Source organism: Nestor notabilis, unplaced genomic scaffold (assembly GCF_000696875.1).
Source record: "Nestor notabilis isolate BGI_N333 unplaced genomic scaffold, ASM69687v1 scaffold30269, whole genome shotgun sequence".
NCBI lineage: Eukaryota > Metazoa > Chordata > Aves > Psittaciformes > Psittacidae > Nestor > Nestor notabilis.
In genome coordinates, this window is record NW_009942845.1 from 405 (window position 1) to 24,500 (window position 24,096).

At 36.3% G+C, this 24,096-nt stretch overlaps 1 protein-coding gene across 1 annotated transcript in view; it reads right to left on the reverse strand.

Annotated features, from left to right (window-relative positions):
• Positions 1-587: 587 nt before the first annotated feature.
• LOC104411229 (centrosomal protein of 162 kDa-like) overlaps positions 588-24,096 on the reverse strand; it is a gene marked incomplete at its 3' end in the record, with an annotated part of 29,489 nt that continues 5,980 nt past the window's right edge. Inside the window, exons 5-20 of the mRNA XM_010021603.1 lie at positions 23,059-23,197; positions 14,383-14,535; positions 13,930-14,116; positions 12,914-12,963; positions 10,629-10,744; positions 9,651-9,681; positions 9,159-9,281; positions 8,246-8,437; positions 8,002-8,083; positions 6,904-7,168; positions 6,158-6,425; positions 4,322-4,464; positions 3,280-3,507; positions 2,495-2,632; positions 1,465-1,577; positions 588-693 (exon numbers count right to left, since the gene is read on the reverse strand). Coding sequence (XP_010019905.1) covers positions 588-693; positions 1,465-1,577; positions 2,495-2,632; positions 3,280-3,507; positions 4,322-4,464; positions 6,158-6,425; positions 6,904-7,168; positions 8,002-8,083; positions 8,246-8,437; positions 9,159-9,281; positions 9,651-9,681; positions 10,629-10,744; positions 12,914-12,963; positions 13,930-14,116; positions 14,383-14,535; positions 23,059-23,197 — 2,334 coding nt within the window. The remainder of the gene's footprint in view (positions 694-1,464; positions 1,578-2,494; positions 2,633-3,279; positions 3,508-4,321; positions 4,465-6,157; positions 6,426-6,903; positions 7,169-8,001; positions 8,084-8,245; positions 8,438-9,158; positions 9,282-9,650; positions 9,682-10,628; positions 10,745-12,913; positions 12,964-13,929; positions 14,117-14,382; positions 14,536-23,058; positions 23,198-24,096) is intronic.

Genomic DNA, 24,096 nt, shown 5'->3' on the forward strand with positions numbered 1-24,096 from the left:
TGCCCAATACCGAAAGAAGCAGCTTCTAATTTCTGGTCCAACTGTTAGAGAAAGTATGTACCAGAACAGTCCTGCCACATGCAGTAAGCAGACCACCAAAAGTTCCTGAAAACCTTTAATTTTAAAATGAAGCCCACTGAACATCCTCCCTGAAAACCACAAGCATCTGAAGGACTACAGAAAAAAAAGTTGAGTCAATAACAAAAGATTCTTTTCACTCTGAAGTTTTTTTACTAGAACTTAGTACAGAGCAGGGATAAACATACTTCTGGATTTGTCTTTTCAGGGAAAGCTATAGAGCTATCACTACTTTCTGCAAGCTCTCATAAGACATTTCAGAACTGCCAGAATTCCAGTGTTGCCAGAACATGGCAACACTGCACTTCGTTCAGTGAATCTGTGTCTTATGGGATTACTTCTGAAAGTTCATTTGATGAGATGTTTGTGATAGACAAGTGTAGCAAATAATTAATGCTGTAGAAAAGTAGCATAACCCATTAGTTAATTTACATTAATAGTACACAACATGGATGGTTATGCTTTTTTTTTGTAAGAACACATGAAAACCAGGCTTGGTATATACCTACCTGTGCTGCTCGAAGCTCTGAAATCAATTCTGTGAAGCTCTGATTTCTAGCTGGTTCAGAATCCCGCACGATTTGTGAGTGGATATTAGTCTTCTCTACCTTTTCTCTAAATGACAACAGCAAACCAGTTATGCGATGTAGTGACTTCGCATAATTAACAATGGTGTACTAAAAAACTCCACTACCCCCAACCCAACTCCCCCAGAACAGTACCACAAAGTCAATTTATGCTGGCTCAAAACGAAGGAAGAAGCAACATCTCCCTACCAAAAAATTTCACCTTTAAGGTGAAGCCTTCTCACTTGACACAAACTTGTTTGTTAGGACTATGCAAGGATAGGAAAAAAACCCTGCTGTACATCAGTGGAAGTCATCTACAGGGCTCTCCCAGTCAAAGATTTCTAAGTGAGAAGCACATGCAATGCTAGGTTTTTTCCTCCATACTAGCACAGGATACAAATCTTATAAGACCTACAGTGCCGTGAATATAATGGTTCCTCCACTACCAGGATCTCTTGTCCCTGATTTACTGTGTATCCTACAACAGTATCAAACTATTTTGACATGTTAGCAGAGCTGTGATACCAGAACAAGTGTAGTATATGTATTACACGTTCTGGTTTGAGTATTTGAATTTTAGCATTGAAATATTACCCAGTGGGAGACTCCACTCTTCCCACAAGTCTGCAACATCAGCAAGAACACTTACAAATAAAGTGCACACAATAAACATAAATTAATTCTCCAAAGGAAAAATAAAACCAGAAACACCAGAAAAAATGCACCTGAAAGCATCTGCAGTGATTCATCATAAACAAAATAATAAACAAAGCTGAAAACTCCAGAGATTTTAGGACAGATGTTTAAATGAGCTTACCTTAAAGCTATTAATTCAGACATTACACACTGATTCTCCTTAAACATTTGTTCCTCATTTTTTTTGTTTTGGATTTGTAGCTCTTTCATTTGTTTGTATAACTTCTCGTTTTCCTAAGTTGAGACAGAAAAAGTTAAAGAATTCCCACAAATTAGTTTAAAATAAAAATTGTCTATGACTTGCATAGTTTATCTACTGAAACAGTGGAAGCAAACACTAAATGTTTTGTTACTCAGTTTCTGCAATGGGTATTTACTTTCATTATGTTTATGCTGAAGTAATAATACACAGTGACCTCTACAGTCCTGTCCAAGCACATATTCACTCTGGAGAACTAGGTCAGTTCCTCTGCAAAGCTATCCCAACTATATTCTAAAAGCACATACATGCATGGGTGCTGATACATCAGAGCTCAGCCTGCCCATGCTCCAACCTTGTGGACACAAACCATTACCAATTTGGGATGCTCACAGCCATACTGGCAAGACATCGAGCCAATATCAAGACATGCTGCCAAGCACCAGCTGGAAGCTGTTTAAACTAACTTATTTGGTTTTACAGCTGCAAGTATTCAAAGGGATCATTATCTATTCTACATTTGACTAAGTAATAAGAATCAGGCACACTAATAAGGTTTCCTTGAATTCATCAGCTCAGATTCTGTGAAAAACATCTTCAAAACAGAACCCTCCAGATTTCCAATACTGCTTAAAAATACTAGTTTTCTCTACATTTGGGGCAAAAAGTTTGTGGTTCTTTATTGGCCATAAAGTATTTCCCCAGTTCTCAACTGACAAGTCAGCATATTTTACAATTCAGAACAGTTACAAGGAATTATGGAAAAACTTAGCCCAAACTAGACATGTGTGAAATACTTTTTAGATGTGCAATACATGTTTGCCCTTCACACCTAAATTTAATCCACTGTTTAGATGGCAAGATAACTGTTTTCACCAGTGAAGTAGTAACCATTAAAGAATTTTGTTTCTGAAACTGGCTAGAACACAGCTCAATACACTGTATGCTATACCTGTTGATAACCTTGAATAATGACCTCTTGATCTGCAATTTCCTTTTGTATTTGTGCCAGTTTTTCTTCAGTGACAGGAACCGTTGCTGTATGATAGGTCCATCTCTTTTCTTGAGTCAGCTCTTCCATGCTTCTTAACTTTCAGAAAGAAAAAGACACACAGTTAATAAGAAAGCTGTCAGCAGTCAGCAATATGGAATTCTTTACAAGACTACACTTTTACAATACAAATAGGCTGATCTTTTCACTAAGATATGAAAGTAGACCAATAAGTCAATCTTATTATTGGAGATTTATATAAGCATTATGAAACACAAACAAAGTATAAGAGGTTTAGGACAAGTTAACAAAGTTTTACCCTCCCCCTCTTCTGTTCTTATGTATCTAGACAGGAGGGTGTAGTGGAATAACCCTAGGAATATGCCATATAAGCTGAACAGAACATTGAAAAATGCATTTAAAAAAATAATATCTCAACATACAGTACTTCTTTGTAACAAGTAGTATCTGTTAAAAGTGAGTTAAATCTTTGCAAAAAACTGCTGCAGTTTTTCCAAATAGTAAACTAAAGGAACTCATGATAACATAGTTCATCTCAGTGGAAAAAAACCAAACCCAAACAACAGCTCATGTCTTCTGAGCAATAAATGTAACAGTGGGGATGCATTTACAAACTAGTCGTGTCTGTGTAAATCTGGATTTTCTGTTCACTAACAACTCCTGTAAAATAACTATAGCAGTGTTTCTCCTGTTATATGGTAATGGGATACAAGATGATAAAGTACCTTACTCTGAAGAACATAGTTTTCCTGACCCAGCCGAGAAAGCTCTTTTTCATGCTGTATTTTCAACTCTACTATCTTTGTCTCTATTTCTTTCTCTTTTTGTGAAACCGTGCTGGTTAGCTGTTGAACCAAATCACGAGCTGTGTTCAGCTCCTCCTCCGCAACCTGTACTCGTTTTAGCAAATACAGTTCTCTATCACGACTCTTGATAGGAGAAAACGATAAATCCTAGTGAAGAGAAAATTCAGGGACCCATTACACTGAACTGATTGTTTATCAAAAATTCTGCTCAGCAATTTTATTTAACTGGCTTGTCTGGCTCTCAGCAACCACATAAGGCACTTGGAAATGAAAAAAAGAAAAGACTCAACAACCCCCAATCCCATCCCCTTCCCCCAGTGTTTCAATTGAAGAATACCTGCATTTACTTTAATGAGCTACTTCCTCATTTCTGAAATATGTATGAGAAAAACAAGCTACAAAACCCAACAAGAAATAAATGCCTCTCATATGACAGCTATCAGAGTTCTTCTATTATGCATCTTTTTGAAAAAGCAGTAATGATTTAGGTATTCAATGAATAATTTTTTTCTCATTTGATAAGGAAGAAGGATAATCCATCATGATCCTGCAAATTCAGTCACCTTGGAGAAGTCAGAAGCTACTATTAAATATTCAATGCAATGCAAAGCGAAAAAACCCTGAACACTAGTACTATTTAACATTCATAACAGGATACTTAAAAGATTTTTTTAAAATTTTCCCCTTTTCTACCACAAAGTAGTAATTTTTAGAAACTAATAAGCATTCCAACTAAGTATATAGAACCACTCAAGCAGTACAATTATGCAAGCAACAAAAGAGTGGTATAATTATAATTGCGTATTTTAAAAGCAACAACTAGTCTTTGACTGCAGGAAAGTCTTTATTGAACATTTCAGCATTTGCCAATCTTGTGATAATTATTAAATGTCTTGATAAAATAGGCTTATGAACCAAGTTGTACATACTATAATTAGGAGCACCACTGATTATTACTTACATGCTGATATTGCCTACAATAATCCACGGCCTGCTGTCCCAGATTATTAACAACTGATTGGCCTGACATAGCTGTGTTAACACTTCCCTTCAAAGTTCGTTCATTTGTTGCAGATCTTATTATCCTAGTAGCGAATAAAGCTTCTTCATTTAGGCAGAAAGTCAAAGAGAACAAAATTAAATTCAGAATTTAACGTCCTATCAGAAGAATCTATTCACATAATCCACACCTTAGGCATACAGAGTGAGTATTCTACAATCTGAATTTTTGAATTAAATATAAAAACTTGAGAGAAATGAGACATTATGGAAAATGTAGGGTTTTGTAAGTAAGCAACTGATGACAAGATAAAACAGAACCCAAGGGAATAACTGAAACAAGTAGCTGCATAATAAATCCTTCATGAAACAAGGTTAACCTCAGTTCTCTGTTCTAGAAGTGGCCAGTTACCCAAGTTACAGAAACACAACATATTTCAAGCTACGGTGAAGGTAAGACACAGCCATTTTCAAAATGGACATTGGAGTGCAGACAGCATACAAAGACACGTAACATTTATTTGTGGCATCAAATAGCAACTTCATTGGAAATTAAAAATTGAGGAAGCTCCCCCTAGAGTAACTAATATACACGGAACTATTGACATCTTAGTCTTCCAAAATACAGTTAACTACAACTGCTGTTTGATTTCTGCCTATAGCAACTTAAGCTAAGAGCTCCTGCTTAGGAATGTTATACCTGAAAACAAATAAGCAATGATAATTTTCAAAATTTAATACTTTTTACATTTCTCACACTATCCCCTCACAATGGTGCTCCCTTAGCACTGATGATTATTAGGGGATTTTCTGATTCAATACCATTCTCTTCCTAGCTATAGAGGTCCCTGCAGAATGCATCCTGGTGAAATTAACTTCTGAAGTCACCTTAAATTGCTATGGACAATAGTTATAGCTAGAGAGGGAAACACACGTTTGGATGACACTAGTGGCCTCATTTTCTTGAGACTCATCATTCACTTTACCACCTCCATCTAGCTGTGCACCATCCTCTTCTCCAGGAAGTGTCACAGCAATGCACTGAGGAACTAAGGCTCCTTAGTTTGACAGCTGCCACAACTCTCTGAGAGAAGCAACATAACCCTAAACTGCTTTTCCCAACACTGCTTGCATGGTTTTTAAGCACACATGCCAAAGTGTGCTAAAACCTTGGCATCTGTAGAGTTATTTTCCCATGCCTCAGAGATAGCAATCATCATCACAAAGACGCTAAACTAAATTATCTCATGAAACTCTTCAGGCTTCACCCCCCAAAAACCAGTTCAGTCCTTTACTTGCAACTCAGCTTTCACAGGACTATAGTGGTATTCTCCTTTTCTTCGCATTAGAAGAAACAGGACCAGAAAATAAGACTTTCTTTCTAGTGCTTTCTTTGTAATCTAGGAAAGCAAAGATAAGAAGCAGCAGCTGAGAAAAGAAATTGAGGATCACACAGAGAAATTAGCGTGTCAGCAAACCTTTGCACTTACTGTAATGAAAAACGTAACTCAGACATTTATTTTGAACACCAGCTTTTCTATTGTTTTGCTCCTACAGGTGAACAAGAGTGAAAACTCATAGTGGTGGCATATGCAAGTGGAAATGAAACAAGACTACAGTGCAAAGTTTTATTTAAAAGTCTCTCTTCTAGCAACTTCATGCTGCTACAGAAAGAATTCAGTACTTAACTGTGTCTGGGTTAAGATTTCTTCTACTTTTTTTTTTTTTTTTGTTATATGAAGCATGAACAGCAAAGCTCTCTGGCTCTTAAAACTCAGTCTTCTTATGACAGAATTACCTTTAGATCTTGATTTATCTGCAGGGCTTTTGGCTTTCACGTTGGTCTTTTTGAAAGTTTCTTTCGGTGTTTTCTTTTCATTTACTGGAAAAGACTGTTTTGACAGTGAATTGGGTTTCCCATACCCAGAACTTCTAACCACCCCATGAGGACCATATGAGGATTTCTTTTTATGTATAGGTGCTGGACTTCTGATATTCTTATATAACGTTGGTTTAGTTGTCATTGATTCTGATCTTTCATTCTTCAAGGAACAAGACCGAAGAGTCTGTGATAGAGCACATTCGTTTAAAACGGGCTTTAGGGTCTAATGTAATCTGAAGGTAGGTTTCACTCTTAAAAGAACATAGAACCAGTTACCAGATTTAAACAGCTGTAAGGCTTGGGGTGTCAGGAAGCATTATTTTTAACCAAAATAATAGTATGTAGTTTTACAGAATTTAACTGCTTTAGAAGTGTACATAGTACAAATAAAGCTCTGTTTAATTGTTCCGGGAAGTTGTATTACATTACAGGTTCTTTAGCTTATCAAAGCATGTAATTCATGCCTAAAGACTAACCACGGTGAACACAGAAACCCAGTGATGAAGAGAGAAATAGGGTCAGGCAGAGGAACCCTGCTATACTTGATCATCAAAAACATCAGCAAGTAAGAAAGCTTAGCCTGTGGGCCCCAGCAGGAAATCCACCACAATGAATCCGCCAAACAATCTCTCTCCATGCAATGCCTGGTTGATATTACTTACTTGTTTAGTTTTGCTGCCTTGTGAAAGCAGAGTGTCTTGTACTATTTCTTCTCCTAGTATATCAGGCTGTACTTCACTGGTCTGAATTTCTTTCTCAGTCACCCTCTGAAGGTTACTGTCATTCACACCTGTTTGCACAAAGTTGCTCTCTTCTCTGTTAATTTTTTCAAATAACTTTGTCTTGCAAATAATATTAATCTGGTGCTCTTTAACGGGTGAACAGGTGCTGTGGTCATTTGCTGTGCTGCCTACCAGCTTCACAGGACTACAAGAGAAAGGAATAAAGTCATATATAACAAGAATTTTGCCTTTTGCTTTTCTATCAATCGAGAAAAAGTGGGCCATTTTTCATTTAGGTATCAGCTGTAAAGACTGCTTGAATTTGAAAGAGATTGTATGCTTCTTTTAAGAACAACCTAGCAGATTTAGTTACGCAGATTCACTCCCACACAGTGGGACAAGAGCCATTTCCCAGCAGTGACTGTTTTTGTGGAAGTACCAAACCTGGCTACAAGATGAACACCTGCAAGCATGCAATTAATGCTAATAAAACAATGAACAGTAATTTCTGCTGGGTGCAGCTACATGATAAACTCCCAAATCTTATTTGCTAAGCATACCCTATTTCTGACAGTTCAAGGGCCTGTGTTTTCTGCTCTAGACACAGTAGCTGGAGCAAACCAGAAGGAGGTATGGAGCACAGGTTAGTAAGATTTACAAGAGTAAGTAGAATAAGAGGATTTGATCTTAGATTATGGAGGTTGGAGAGCTAGGATAGGATGTGGTCTGAAATCCATGTATGGAAGAGGGGAAAGAGCAGAAGACTGGAAAAGCAGAGATGCTAGTTGTGGTAGCTGTGAGAGTGAGGAACACTCCTCCAAATGATCTGGCAAACATTGCTGCTTATCACTCAGAGTCTGGGAATCCCCAGTCTAAACCAATTTATATTTCACTGCAAATACCATAATGCCAGTGCAAGATATAATGGAATTTCAACATTTAACTGGGGAAAAAGACAGACAAGTTATTTAGTAAGCTGCCTTTCACAGTTAATGGACTTAAGTTATTACAATTCTTAATGCATTCAGAAGTAAATACCTTTCATGCTCCAGATCAAAATTTCTGACATTACATGAATGTCCTTTAATTGGTTTCATCAATTCTTCCACAGTAGGCAAATCTAATTAGCACAAAATAAAAAAAAAATAAATAAGAAACTTGGGAAAAATATTTGTAAGAAGGATAACATTTAAGAATGGTTTATAAAAGGAGTATTAAAGATATTACTAGTTCACTCATTTTACATACTTGTACAATACATGCCTGCCTTTGAGGTATTTACCTGATTCAATAGTTGACACGCCTTTTGAATAGACATCATTATTTTGTGAAACACCTTGCACTATGCATTCCGAGACTGCCACTGCAGGATCGTGCAGCTTTTGCTCATCAGCATCTCCCAAAGACTGATCAATATCACGGTACGCTTGGTGTAACGCTTCCATGTCACTGGTGGTTTGTCCATAGGAAGTGCCTGTGAAAAATGCAGGCTCGTAAGAGACACTACAGGATTTTCTGTTTTGGGAAACATCTCACTGGAGCCTGTGCTTCAGTTACTAACTTGGTGTATTTTGTGGTGAGAACAGTGATTTCAGTTGTCTTAAAATCTCATTTTTACTATAAACAGTGCCAAGTTAATTAGTATACACAAAAGAGTCCCATCTTCGGTTTACATGCCTCCACACCCCCTTCAACTGCCTCAATATTTTATCAGTACTAAAACTAACGGCATATGTGATAAACTTTTTTAACAGATGCCACCAGAGTCATACTCTGAATATATATGGCATACACTATTGTAAGAAGTTTGGCAAGAGAATGTATTTTACAATTGTTTTCAACACTGTCAAAGAATTTTAGCTATGGGGAATAATCAAAGGAGATGGTATTTAAATTCAAACTGCAATGTCAAAAGCAACTTTACAATAACCAAGTGTAAAAAAGTATCTTTAGCAGAAGCATGACTTTCTCCTGAAATACTTACTCCTCCTTTCAAGATTTGTTACTGAAAGCCAGGGGCTTCATGTTCTCTGATAACCTAAGAACAAATGAAGACATCAGAGCCACCTATTCTACCAAAGTAAGATTCTGAGAGTTGTGTTTTGTTGTGTGTTTGGTCTTTCTTTTTTGAAAAACAAAACAAACTAACAAAAAAGTGTGTGTGTGGTGGTTTGTTTTTTTAAAGCAACCCTTACCTGCTTCATTCATTTCAATTCCACTGACTTCTTCAGGCAGATAATGTTCACCTAGAGCTCTATCTGATGTTTCAACAGCTTTCTGAAGTTCTGTAGTTGAATCTTGTGAATCAAGTAATACAACTAAATCCAAGAAGATAAATGTTAAAGAAAACACAATTTTCTTATTTATACTTAATCTTAACTAGAATTAGAAGTATACCAAAGCTTATCTTGATGTCTTAAACTACAATGGCATTATTTGCATAACTGATTAATTCTGACTGTAAGCATCAAACTCTGAGTACTGACTATATGTAGTAAAATTAAAAATTACACTGATGATCACTTTGAACTGCTAATATGCAGATTAATTTTTAACCATTTCAGTCCAGCAATCTTTCAAGTAGAACACAAAATTAAGGTGAAAAATACCAAAATAGTAGAAATCTGGCAAGCAAGTTTAAAAAGTTACATAGAGTATTCTTCTGCTTATCAAAGTTTATATTTTACCTTTAGCCAGCATGCCAGCATTTACTTCTTCCTAACAAAGAAAAAACAAATATTACTTTTTAAATTTCAGGGGGGAAAGAAAATCTGGACAAATTTTAAAAGTTGATCCAAAATCTAAGAACAGTTCTTAGAACTCAGAACTAAGCAGTTCTTCATGTTCCAAGAATATGCACTTCTCTAAAATTCTCCTTAGGATGACAAAAGGTCTCCAATGTCCTGTACTCTATAAAATCTCTCAAAAGTGACCAGGAACAAAATGCTACTCTGCATAAATGGATTAATATTTTTGCACTACCCTGATTCTCTTGTATTGTAATTGGAGAAAAGAAAATAAAGTAGCAAGTAGTTGTTCTTTTCAGACATTTATCAGAAATACTGTTCTAATAAACTTACTTAAAAAGAATGTAACCCCCTCATCTATCTATTATGGATGAACATGTGGTGCTCTATAGATTCTTTTCATAAAAAAAGCCCCAACAAATCAGAACACGCGCTCCAGGAATGCACCTGATGTGTTCCAGCCATGTGCTCCACATCAAAAGACCCGACTAAGCTAGTCAACAGTAATACTCCCAAATCTCACACAGGGTAGACTTTGGGTCCTGTGTCCAACCTGCTTCTCTGTACCAAACTACTTCTCTCAGTCTTTGCTGGTGTAGACACCACCTTAATAGCTCTAAAAGAGAGACTAATCACCACCCATTCTGAGGGTGAGGCTCCAACCTGAGCTCGTAATTCATGCACTCCCATCCACAGTTCTTAATTCGAAAGAGGAGTAAGCAGGAAACCCTGTTAAGAACCCTATTAATCCTTTCAGTGATTTATCACAACCATTGCATACCCCTAATAGAACAATATAGTCTTAGGACCATTATATTATTTTCCTTCAGGCAGTACCCATTATATAAAGGTTTACTATATTTGCAGTTATCCATTGCAGAGTTTTTAAAATGCATGCAAGTACATAAGCAGTTATACCTGTTCTTGAGGACTTAAATCAATTCCTGAAATGATGTTTTGATTCACCTGACTTCCTTCAGTTTTAAAGGCAGGATCAGAATCTGTTTCTTCTTCAAAATCTTCACTGTAGCTGCCTGAAGAGTACAATAAACATCGAAGAGAATGAATATTCAAGGAAGGTAAAGCAGTAAGGGAAAGCTATTTCCTTTTCCCTAATCTAGGAAGAGCTACTGCCACTGCTATTCTTTTCACAAAGTCAACAGAAAGGTTTTGAGACTGGATGTGGTACTAAAACTACGGTAAAAGTGACACTAATGTCTCTATATTCTAATGAAGTTTGTGTTACGATCAGATATACTTTACCTGTCTCCTCAAGGCACAATTGAATTGACCCTTTTTATTCAATGACTTTCACTAAGGGGTGAAATGATGTAATTCCCCCCCTAGTAGGCAAGGTACTCTGTACATCCACCTTGACAACACCAGCAGTTTTTAGGCTCAGAATCTGTAATTCTGCTTCTTCTGACCTGCTCTGGCAGCCCAACAGTACTCTCAAGAGTAAGCATTATTTAAAACCACAAGTGTGCCAGAGAATGAATTTTACAAGCAAGCAAAATGCTTTTCTTCAGTTACCTAGATCCTTCCACAAGTTCTGATTTCCTGTTGCCCTATCTCCCCCTACTCAGCTCCTGTTCAGTGTCTGCATTATCTAAAATGCCTAAATCTAGAAACATTACAACACACTGGTTTATAACGTGTTGTGTGTTCTGTCACCATGCGACTGACACACAGTTGAACTCATATGTAAAAATTACTCTCTGAAAAGTCACTATACTTCAGTATTCTCTTTGGTTTTGGACCGTGATCTGATCAGCTGAAAATAGCTCTTTCCTGATGACTTCAGTCATACACAGCACTTGTATCACTCCTGCACACGTATTATCCATTTGTTTCATTCATGAAATAGCAGTTTGACAAAGAATAAACCAAACCACAGGCAACACAGAGACTGGTCATTATGAGTATTTCATATAAACTGTTTTCCTAAAAATCAGAAATGTCAATTTCATAAACTGACCATAACAATCAAGTAATTTCAACTGTTTTGTTAGAAAAAAGGCTATAGAATCTGTTGTAGAATTTCTGCTATAACTATAGTGATCTGTTGCAGTCTAGAGAGTAATCAAGCTTTCAAGTAGAAAAGATTTCTTATGATTATAGTTTGCAAATACAGCCTCTTTGTGTCTGGGAAATTCAAGCCTGACAATGGGACCTCTTCAAAAGTTCAGCTAAATACAGAAATTCAAAGATACACTCTACTGATTAAATTAGAGGAATACACTCTTTATCATATGCTAGCAAGAGTGAAATAGAGATGACAAGTAAAAGACAAATAAGTAAGATGGAAGGGGCATAGCATGCAAATTTGTGGGAAAAAAAACAGGTAAGAATATTCTGCAGATTACAGAGATTAAATGCAGGCATGATTAAGATGGTACAAAAATACAGATGACAGTTAAGACATTAGAATAGCTCAAACTTTAAGACATATTTCAACATCAGAGTCACTTTTTCTTCATTTTTTTTATTAATAATTGGGTTTGGTTTTCCTTTCTGTTTGTCTTTTAGGTCACAACAGATTAAAAATCCACTTCAAAAAAATAAACTAAAGTTTAAAAAAAAGCACATAACCAAAAGCAAACCCCTGAAACTCTCTGTGTGAATAACAGCCACACAGTCATAATACAAAAGCAGCCTAAAAGGCTGATGTGAGAACTACAGATAAATGAAAATAATATGAAAATTACATTAGCTTTCAGATAGATAAAAGGTTTACCCACAACAGTCAGGGTGACACGGGACCAGAAGTCAATTGGTTTACACATTATTCAGAACAAAAATATTCAGTGAGAATGCTGGACTCTCTTGTGAATCTGAGACCTGGAAAGAGTCAAGTTTTCTGACTAGCTCCAAAGGGAACACATGGTATAGAACAAACCACAAGACTGTAGTACATTTCCTCTTTCCAGATCTTTAAATTACATCCCTCTACAAACACAAAGATTATGTTATCCTCTGACACCCTGCTGTGATGTTTTCTGAAGTTCTGCATTTGAGCTGGAGCACTAATGCACAGCTTTCATTTCTGTAATTGTTTAATCAGGTTTTCACAACTCTTAGTGTACATGCAGCAATTTAAAGAAAAAAAACAAAAACAAAAAAAAACGAAAAAAACCCCAAACCAAACCCCAAACCAAACAAAACAAAACCCCAAAGGTAAGGATTTAGTAAGATGGCAGTACCAGATTTCTCTTCATGTGCGGCTTCCTCTTCTTTTTCAGTTTTTTCATTTCTGAGGAAAATAAATGAAAATTTGACTCTTCTTGTACAGCAAATAAATATAGCTTTTTTCAGACTCCAAAAGTTTGACATTTCTTACAATTAGCAATAAAATTAAAAGCTTGAATTTGTCCATCATATCAAGTCAGAGGTAAGAAAGGCAGATAAATGTCTGCAATTATTACAATAAATATTTAAGTTTTTACAAACTGTCCATAGTTAAAATTCTCAATCTAACTCTTAAAATCATTCCCTTTCTGCATTCCCCCCAACATCTACATTAGCTTCTCAAAGAAATTTTTATCATCAGGTCTGCTTCCTGTTCTGACCTTCTCATTCTGCATTAACAAAAAAATATAAATCTTTCCTTTCTTCCCGCTTTTCCTGCAAAGCTGAAGTTTTGTCCTTAATTAAGACTCTCCAGAATTCTAACCTTCCAACAGCTTTCATATTGGAAGTTAACTTTTCACTCAGCATTTTTAGCAACAGCAGCCTGAAGTGCCCCTTGAGCTATCTCTCACTTATGCTTGAATTTATTTTCACATAACTCATTACAAATGGATTGTCCTAGTCTATGAAGATTTTGTATCTTTCCTCTAGATTAATTTGTAGCATCATGTCCAAGAGGACACACAATCTTTGCTGATCTATTTCTTTGTTATTATCAGTTAACTCTTCATTTAGTTATACCTTACAATTAAGAATGTTAAATTGACTTGTTTCTATTGAGTTATGCACAAGAACGCAGCTATGTCCACTCATCACCAAGTCATGCTCCCACCTTACTCCTTTCTTTTATTTACTAAGCTCATGCCTGTCCTTGTCTTAAAACAAACAAGCAAACCAAAAACCCACAAAACCCCCAGGCCACAACAAACAAACAAAAACCTGACTGAAATCACAAAGGACGTTGTCCCACAAAATCTCAGTAGCCATACCCAAGTCATATGTGCCACAATTTTTCTTCCCTCTAAATTACCGTACAAATGGTTCTAGTATGACAGAATCATTGGAATCCAGCTCTTTATTTAATCTTGAATAATCAACAGTAGAGGAAGCTTCTCGTTCAAGTTTGGCAAAGAACATCTCTTTTTCTTCTTGTTCTTCCAAGGTATCCAATCCAGTTCCCATGATACTTTGATTAGGCTCAGAAGCTATAACTGAATCTAAATTTCAAAACAAAGAATAAAATAACTGCATCTGTGCTGTATGTCCACATACAATAGTCATAATAGTTGACAACAACTACAGACAGACTCATAAAATATTAGCAGTATCAAATTATCAAAAACTAGTACTAGGAGCCTTTAGTTCATGAGATGCAGCTGACAGAAGTGACAAATCCCAACTTGCAGTGAATTAAGGTAAACTGCTTGCAATAGTAATTTATTTAAATTTAACTTCATGAAACGGTTACACTCTCAGTTCTCACCATTTTCATCCAGGCTGACTCTGCTTAAGGAGACAGCAACCCCATTACTTTTCTGAAGCTGCATCTTTTTCATATGCGTATTCTCATAACTCTCTCCCTTAGTCTGTGAAGTGTTCTGTATTTTGACAAAGTTTCTACTGGCTCCAAGCATTCCTAGAAAAAAAAGTTGCAATATTCCTGATTAACATCTAAAATCTATTTTTACGACACTTTAGTCTTTCAGTCATCTTTCAGAACCACCACTTTTAATCTTATGTTGCAACTGCAAAAAAACAATCTCATAAATCACATTCATCCAATTTCCATTCTATTATGAGATATGTACATCTTGTTTAATGAGAGTTAATTAGGCTCTTATATACAACATCTTCCTATCCTTTGTATTTGCACACAACCCTAAAGTTCATCATGGGATGAATTTAGCAACTGTAAAAATTGACTTACTGTAATGTGAGGAAGGCAAATGCACACACAAACCCTATAGAGAAATTAACATTTCTTTGCTAAAAGCCTGCTCGTTTTGTTTCATCTACTATCCCAGAGAAAGCACCACAGATTTTTGAAAATCATAGCCACTGGTGTGGTGGCTACATTTCATTTGTTGCAAATTAAATGTTTTAAGGAACAAATAGTAACCAAAGTTACTTAAAGGTCACTGATGAACACCCATTCTCTATATTTATGCAACTACAACATGCAGTCGCTCTCCTTAATATAAGTTTATTGTGAAGGTTCAGAACCACCTTACCAGCTTCAAGTGTGAATTCTGCTCTCAGACAGAATGCTGCCTTATCTACTTCCTTTTGGAAAACTAAAAGCCAAATATTGCAGTACATTACTAGTTAAAAAGCACTACCAAGCCCCTTCTGCCTGCCCTAAACCACGCACGTTTATACTTTGATTCTTGAGAGGTTCCCTTAGAAAAAGACTAGAAGAAAAGCTGCTTACGCATTTTATCCAGTGGCATGTGAAATGATTTAATAGCTCTCACAGAAGGGAACAGAAACCATGTCTGTCTTTTCCAACATGAATCCCCAGTTGGTAAAATAAACTCAGAATTTCTTTTTGTTCTGTCTGGCCAAATGATGTTTAGACTGTAGCTATGCCCTTGTACTGAACATACCAGGAGGGGTGAAGACACTGACAACAGCTCATTTCCTGCTGGCAGGAGACTGCAGGAGATGGGTACATCAATAACTCTTCAGATGAAGAACACTAAACCAGACTTCCACATGCTGATCGAGTGCTTCAACTCTGGGTTCTTACTGCTCTTACTTTGTCCTTGCTACAGGTCCAACAAAGTCACTTTTAAGAAATGCCATAGTTACCTTTATCATGAAAATGAAGAATTCTCTCCCTTCAGTACTGAAGATGTATGCAGGGTGAGGAAAGTGAGTCTGAACATCTTGTTCCTTCCCTACTGGGCAGCCTTTAGCACGTGCATTCTGATTATAAGAACCTCCTTGTTAAGAAGTAATTTTTTTTCCCTTGATTTCAATGACAAAATCTTCTTGCACATTTTATTGGGAGGCTAAGTGCACAAGATTTGACATCTTGGAAATTACTTCTACATTTCTGTATCTGACTTCAGCTCTGTCCTAGATACATATCTCCGAATGACTTGCCTTGCATGCAACAAAATGTCAGAGACACTGTCTAAAGGTCAAGCTCCACATGTACACTGTTAATACCCAAATAAATACATTTTGCTACTACACTGAAAAGTATAAAATGGAAAGCTCAAAGTGCCAAACAGAAGCAAAAAATTGAGGAGTCAATTTCTCCGGTAACTAAAGACAGGAGTTCAAATTTACCCAGATGGCACTCTAACCTATCAAGACAGCAAACTGGAGTCTGTTTGCAGCTGGGTCACAAGTATTTTGCAGTTTTAAATCAGCCATAATCTCACAAGACCTCCAGCACCCTATTTTTTCAATGAGAATATGTTAGCAGAATCAAAGATAAACTGACACTGCCCTCCTATGTAAGATTTACCAGCAAGATGTGCATATACTTCAGTAAAGAGACAACTATGACAGAACAAAACTTTAGAGAAAAACATTTTCCCCAGTTGTTTTATTTAGATCATCTCAAACTCAATGACCTTTCTGAACAGACCTACCCAGACCTTGAAGGCTTCATGGGATTTACGTAAGCTATCTAACATTTTTTAAGAATTTTGCCAATTCAAACCAGACCAGAGCTTTTTTCTTTTTCAAAAACAATCACCTCCCATAATAATCCGAAAATCATATACTTTTGCAGCCTGAATTTTGCCACTCAGCCATGCTCAGTTCCCAGACACACCCCTGAATTACAGGGGATTGGATACTACCATTGCTAATGAAGGTAAGAATGCCTTTGTACTAACCCTTCACAATCTGAACTCTTGAGAAACCTACCAAACTTTGAAAAAAGTATCAACTTGGACGAATTTCAAAGTCTCTGTTCACTTTGTTTTTTGGTTGTTTGAACAGTCCTGGTTTCTGCAGGGTCTGCAAGAGTAATTTATTTGGGGGGGGGGGAGTATTTGCTACTTTTCATAAAAGCTTCCTGAAGCAACAGTTGTCTTCAGCTCCAAAGATGTCACTACCTATATCTTCACATGGAGTATTTTATAAGGCTGATGATATACAGCATTGTTTTAAAAAGTCCTGCCACCTGAAATTTATTAAAATAAGAACATGAGTTTCACTTAGAAAAATATTTCTAACCACCACACTTGTAGAGGAAAGTTTAAAAACATAAATACAAAGGACTCAAACCCAGAGACAATGTCAAGCATCTATTTAAAAAGTAACTTCTTTCCTCCTTAATCTGACCAGGACTGTCAGAATTGAGACATTTTACCTTTTCAATATCATATAAAATACAGTAAATTTGTTACCCTCCAAATTGTCTGGACTGTCAGAAGTGAGGCTTCCTTCTTCTCTGTTTAAGTATGAATCTTTCTTGTCCTTATGAAATTTTTCCAGCATTTTGAATTTAGACAAAGCCTTGCTGCGAGATGCACTAGAAGAAGGTTTAGGGGCATCTACTTTTAAGTATACACAAACATTTATAAGTTTTTATACATAATGGATAGGGAATAGAGAGAAAAATAAGATGTGAGAATTCAAATAGACACTTCTGAAAAAATTAAGGCAGTGCAGTTTCTTGCAGATTTAATTATTTATGATTTTCTAGCTGTAACTAATAATGTCTTAATACTTACAATTAAATTAAGAAAATGATGAATAAAACTTTCTTTTTTTTTAATTAAAAAAAAAAAGACACATTCCTTCCTGCTCCACTTACACCTTGCATTCAAATACACCGTTCTAGGAGCTCAATATATTACCAGAAAGAAAACTAGTAAAACTACTTCCAATAAAAAGTTTTGTACTACAAGTTTTGAAAGGAAGCATCTAAATCAGCTCAAATAAAAGTGGAAAAACATGGGTAGATAAATGTGCGTTACTACTGTCTTTATTCCCTGTCAGGTAAAAGAACTGCATGTTGTTTGCTCAAACCCTTGTGAGGATTTGCTTAGCAGCAAATACAGCCAAGCGTCCATTCACATTAGTAAAATTAAGTTTTAGAAATGCTGAAAACTGTGCTCTCTCATGATACTCAGATGAGAGTCACACTACACACTTTATATGCCTTAAGCTAGCACTGTATTAGACTTTTCCTTTTCAAATTGTGAGGGTGGAGGGGGCTTTTAAATTGCCTAATTCAGAGAAAATTCTCAGTTACAGGTCTTTTGAATTTACCTTGACATAAGAGAGAGCAAGAATAGTCTAGGACATGAGGCTAAATACTTTTGGTATCTAGAAATAAGACTACAGGGACATGACTAGAAGGTAACACAACTCAGAAACATCCAAGATGACTAAAGAAAGCTGGTGAGCAAATGACAAGTGCAGTGCAAAGAGAGAAACAGTATGAAATCCATTCTGATACAATTCATGGGTCTTTTATTCCCTCAACTGATGTTCAAGTCCACTAGTGAGGTATTACTTCTCTAGATGTATTCTCCCTGATTTACAGCTTGCCTCCTGTTGTAAATAATGCAAGCACCTGATGCCTTTTAAAACAGTAATTTAAAATAACCACCAAAGTCCTCCTATTGCTCGTATTTCAAATATTAAGCCTAATTCTAGAAACAGATTCAGTGCTAGTGTTTATCTCCCAGACCGAGATGCAATGGTTACTCTATGCAAATGAGGCTTATGAAAACAGGATAGCATACATGCTCTAGGAAGCTAACACAGGAAAATGTTCTACAGACTGTGTAGGTGATCACCAACATGAACTAAAGGCCAAGTGCCAAATATTTCTTTGTCATGGCTCTCCAAAATATTATTGATCTGCTTGAATTTAACACCAAAGCCACGTTCGACTACTACATACACATTAATTGCTATTGTCATTCACTCAGAAGTATTTAAAGTATCAACATTAGAAGTCTTAATTATTCCTTGGAGCTTCTCTTCAGATAGCATAAAAAGTGACGTCACATAAAAGATTGAAACCGAAGTTACATTGACTAAAATAATCCTGCAGATAAAACAACTTAGTTTGTCATTATCACATCAACTGTACTGTTTCCATTCCAGGGGAAGCATGCATAGAGCAGCCTTCTGGTCAGCAGAGGGAAAAAAATAAATACTTAAATAAGCAGATTACTTATTTGACCGCAGTCTTTGAAATTGAACAAGTAGAACAGTGAATATTAAAGTTTCTTGAGTATGAAATACAGAAAGTGTAAGAGATTTTCTTTTTACTAAACATACTGATTTTTGTTTAGATTTTCAAAGTTATCGCCCCACACCGGCTTACATTCAGTACTGTCTGTCCTATATCACTGTCGGTAGTGATGTACAGTGTGACGACAACTAAGCAAAGGCTCACAGAGTTGTTAGTTTCTTCTGGAAATGACAAAAGAAGTAAGAGGCAGCTTGCTTTTAGTGAGACCACTATGGTCAAATGGACGATTTGCAAAGGATTTTCTATAGGAAATGAACTAGATGCACTAACCTAAGGCTGATATTGAATAAATATAAAAAACCATATTTAATCAAATACCAGACTGGGAATCTGAATGGGGGCTCTTTTGCTCACTGCTTTCCATTATTTCAGCATGGCTTTCCATCAGTTTCTTCTCTTTTCTTGGTTTAACAAATCTTGTTTGAAAATCTTGAAAAATGAGACAAACAGCAAGAACAGACAGGCAAGCAAGACAAGACAGGAATTCTTATTATCCAATTTCGTTTTTATCATTTAAACGACAAAAGCAAGTAGAAAGGACATTAGTTAAAGGTAGGTCTTTAACCTGTCAAATATGGAAGACAGCATCTTGAATCATAATTTGCACATTTCAGTTTAAAGCTGAAGAACAAAGAGTTCAAACGTGCCTGGAATAACAAGTTGAAGTATGTTAAAATGTACTTCATATTTCTCAGCCAAATGAACAGAAATAGTCTACGCTGTTTACCATTAATCTACAAAAAGTGAAAACAGGCTATTAGTTCAAATCCCTAGCTATTTCTTGCCACTTCTTTAACAAGATGCCTTGGAAAATATTAGACAACACATAAATGTAGAGCATATATTTAGTCTTCCAGTCATCTCTCTTTGTGTCTTTCAAGAAGGCATGATATGATATAGATACCAAAGTAACTCAAAATGAAAACCTCAAACTGGAAACAACTTATCAGCTTGATGCATTATTCAAGATGATTAGCCAGACTTTCTTAGTATAATGTATCTATACAGTGCCACCCAAACACATCAACTCATACATATGGAGCAAGTATTTGCAAAGCCGTGCTGCACTGTGGGTGGAGGTAAGATTTACACAATTATGTAAGTTTGATTCAAGATGACAAAACATTTTAAACATAATTATTCTATTAGATGACAGCAATAAAGTCCTATATGCAACCAATGTGGAACCAATGCAACCAAATAGAATATACAAGGATCTCCACAAAACTTCGAAGCATGCCAACAGAAATTAAATTCAGCTTATTGCTGTATTTTGCTGTCATCACAGCAATAATATTTTTTTCCACAGGACAATTATTTTGCTATTTAGGGCACAATTAATAACCTTACAAAACTCTACAAATCTAAATCATCATCTTTTCTGTCATCCCATACAGTAACTTACATTGCAATGCTGTTGTGCCTTCTTACATTATTAACACATCTGAGCGACATACTACACAACATACACCTGCTGAAGAATAATAAATCTGGCAAAATTATATTTGATGAAGTACTTGGAAGCATGCAAGGCAAAAAGACACACAGAGGAAACGAAGAGCAGTTCTATCCACACTGAATTCCTTCCAGTCACCTGACCTGTCATTTTAAACCACTTCAAGTTTATCCACGTGAACTGAAATTGCAGCATAGTTTGTAGTGTGTGCACATGTATAAATTCTCCTTTATATGTGGGATTCATCATTCTCAGTTATAGATGCATAAAAGTTATCTACATTGAGAGCTGCAGAGGAACACTCAGTTTATACTGAAAGCAGCCAAGCTGACCTCAACAAAACGCTCTCTTCTTACTCTCAGTTAATTGCCCTGCAACTAGACTTTAGTTAGCAGAATGCCATTCACTGTATTACAGATTACTTCTGTGCTACATACTTCCTAATCTATCCCAGTGTATGTTAATACAATTGCTACCATTAGCAAGTGTCCAGTCTGGCAAATACAACCCTTTCTTCATGGGATGATACAACCAGGAGCTCTGCTTCATGCCACAGAGCTATTCTCTTCTCACTAAGATAGAGCCTGGAAAACCCTCTAGTAAAACTTGAAGGCCTGTCTGCTTGGTAATGTTAAAGTACTAGGTGGAATATGGCCTACTGCATGTGTCCTGCAAGCACAAAATTCTATGCAGAGTGATGACAAAGGTGTAGATGAAATAAAACTAATAATCTGGCTGGCAAAAATGGTGCTCAGGGAAGAATTCAGTGCACAGATCTAGCATTTTTGCCCCATATTCTTGTATCTGCCAAGATATGTTAGACCTCCGATTCACAGATTACTTTCAACTCCCTCCAAAACATCCAGTTCCTCATCAAGAATATGAACAGCTTCTTTTGCAAGCAAATGGATTCCACACTGGCAAAACTGGGTAGTCCCACCTTCTAAATGCTTTCCTGTTGAAGGAAGCATTTTTAAGAGACCCCCTAAAAAGTTTACCAGAACTCTATTTTATACGTCAATAAACTGCACATCAAGCATGTTTCAGTTCTTTATCTCTGGTTAAACTACAGAGCTGATAAGATATACTTAATTTAAAAAATAAAAGTGGTAGACTTGGTTTGGATGGGAACAACTTGACACAATCATATTATTTCTTCTGATTCTGCTTTGCATTGTGCTTAACCTATACAAGCACTGTTCTCCAAAACTTTTAATCACCCTGCCCTTTTAACTACCTATCCCAGTGTGTTTTCATTTAAGTAGCATGAGAAGCATCAAAGTGCTTTATGGGTTGCCTCAGGTATCTCAGAAAAAAAACATGGAAGAATGATGAACTTCTAAAGACACCTGAAAATTTTCTTTGATAGTATGTAGAAAAATGAGGTCATGCTAACCGCTTCATTCTCACACTTTGCTCAGCAAGAACACTCTGTCCTTTCATTTTTGGAAAAGCTGTAAGGAAATCATAGTATCTCATAACTACCTGACAGAAACTCCCTTGTATCCATCTGAGTTGTCCAGCAACATCTTAAAAGGCCAGGGACAGATAAGCACTCCAGACAATGGCACAACTGCTAAGATTTCACTCCTAATATGACAACACTGACGGGACACAGCTGTGTTTAAAGTCTAACAGCAGTATCTTAACTCTGTCATATGAAAAACTGACTTCTGGAACTTTCTGCTAAGCTCCAGTTGTAATTTATACAAATCATGAAAATAAGAAGCCACCAATTAATACAAGAACAAGAAGCAGGCACTCTGTAGAAACTAACTACTCATAGGCTTTATTACCCAGTAAGAAAACAATGAAGAAATGGAAAACTAGAGGTGGAAAGCTTGCAAACAATAATATATTTTCTTCCAGAACTATGTGACCAAGTCAATACTGAACTATTAATCATGTCATCACTGCCCTTTTCCCCTTGAGCCGTGGTTCTTGGCAATGGAAATGTTGAGAATACTGACAGACATACATCTCTGAATCAGTTGCTGTTGAAAAGTTTTTTCTTTGCTTCCCCAGCTTATTATAAATTTATATAAATTTATATAAGTTTATACAAATTGGTTTTTTTTCTCTTCTCTCTTGAAAACAGAAATCTGTAAAAGTCAGTACAAGGAACAGGTTGGTTACAAAACACACCTACAAACTTTTCAGCAGAATTCATGTCATATTTTTTAATTATCTTACTATTTATAATGTGTTTACTCTTTACAAGTTTTAGTAACTTGGAAGCTACAGAAAAAGCCAGCAGAAAACTTGCTTACAACTTGAAGACAATCCCTTTAAAAAAAAAAAAAATACAATTTGAGTTTTATACTTTACAAACTTCCATTTAGAACACTGTATAATGTTCTGTAGTACTTGAGTGGCATCAACTTAGTCTGAAGCCAGGCCTATACGAAGTATAAGAAAGAACTAGCCTGACCCCCTGTGGCCAAAATATTGCAGGATACATTATTTACCACCATTGTCCGAATCTTCTTCAGATAGCCACCACAGCACCGAATCCTTTTTCTTTGTTTCTTTTTTCCTGGGCTGTCCCAATGTCTCAAGAATGCTGGATTTTTTCTTTGAATTTCCAAGTGAATCATCTGAAAGAGACTGAGTCAAATGCATACCAGATTAAAAACAGCTTTTAAATTTTCACATTGTTCGACTGTCTTTCAGCCACTCAGTTCTGGACTTCGAGTTCAGATGCCGCTCTTTACTCACTACTGTGTGCCTTTTTTGTATATGCATAACAAAGTTGCGTAAGAAAACTATATTCATGTGGCATAATACTGTGTATTATAATAACCCTATTGCCAGTATTTGGGCATGTTGAAAGTTAACTGCTTAGTAGAGCGTATGTTCCAATGAACAGCATAATCAACTCTCTTTCATTTAATTACGACATGTAAGAATCAAAATCTGACCATACCCCTGAAGATAATGAAGTAGAGCAGAAAATGGTTTTGTGTTGGCCTTGCTTTGTACGTGAACAATGTTACAAATATCCTAAAAATAAGCCTTCACAAGCAACATTCTAGCTCCCAGCAAATCGTATTTCAGAAATTAATTTTATACTTTGTGTTCATGGAAATTAATAGAAATACCAGAACCATTCCAACTCCGTAACAAACTTTCATGTGTGTTAGTCACCCACGCTGATTTTGACTGATGGCTTAAATCAACAAAGAAAAGAAAAGTCTACAAGTACGAACATTCTGTGAATTGAAGTTACTGAAGAGTTAGCAGGAAGGAAATGACCCCCGTACGCTTCATAAGACAACAGCACTTTTTTGAAGTGATGCAGCTTTTTTTTTATTTAACTGGTCTCTGCTCTTTTCCTCACAGCATGCTCAGAGCCACAATTAGCTATCCAGACAGTGAACAAAGAAATATATGCGTTAAGCTACTGCACTGCAACCTTACATGCTTCATTTTTTTTGTGCTTAAACTCAGTAAGCATGGGGTTAAGGGAAGGGGCATACTTTTCATTTTTATCTCAACTTTAGCCA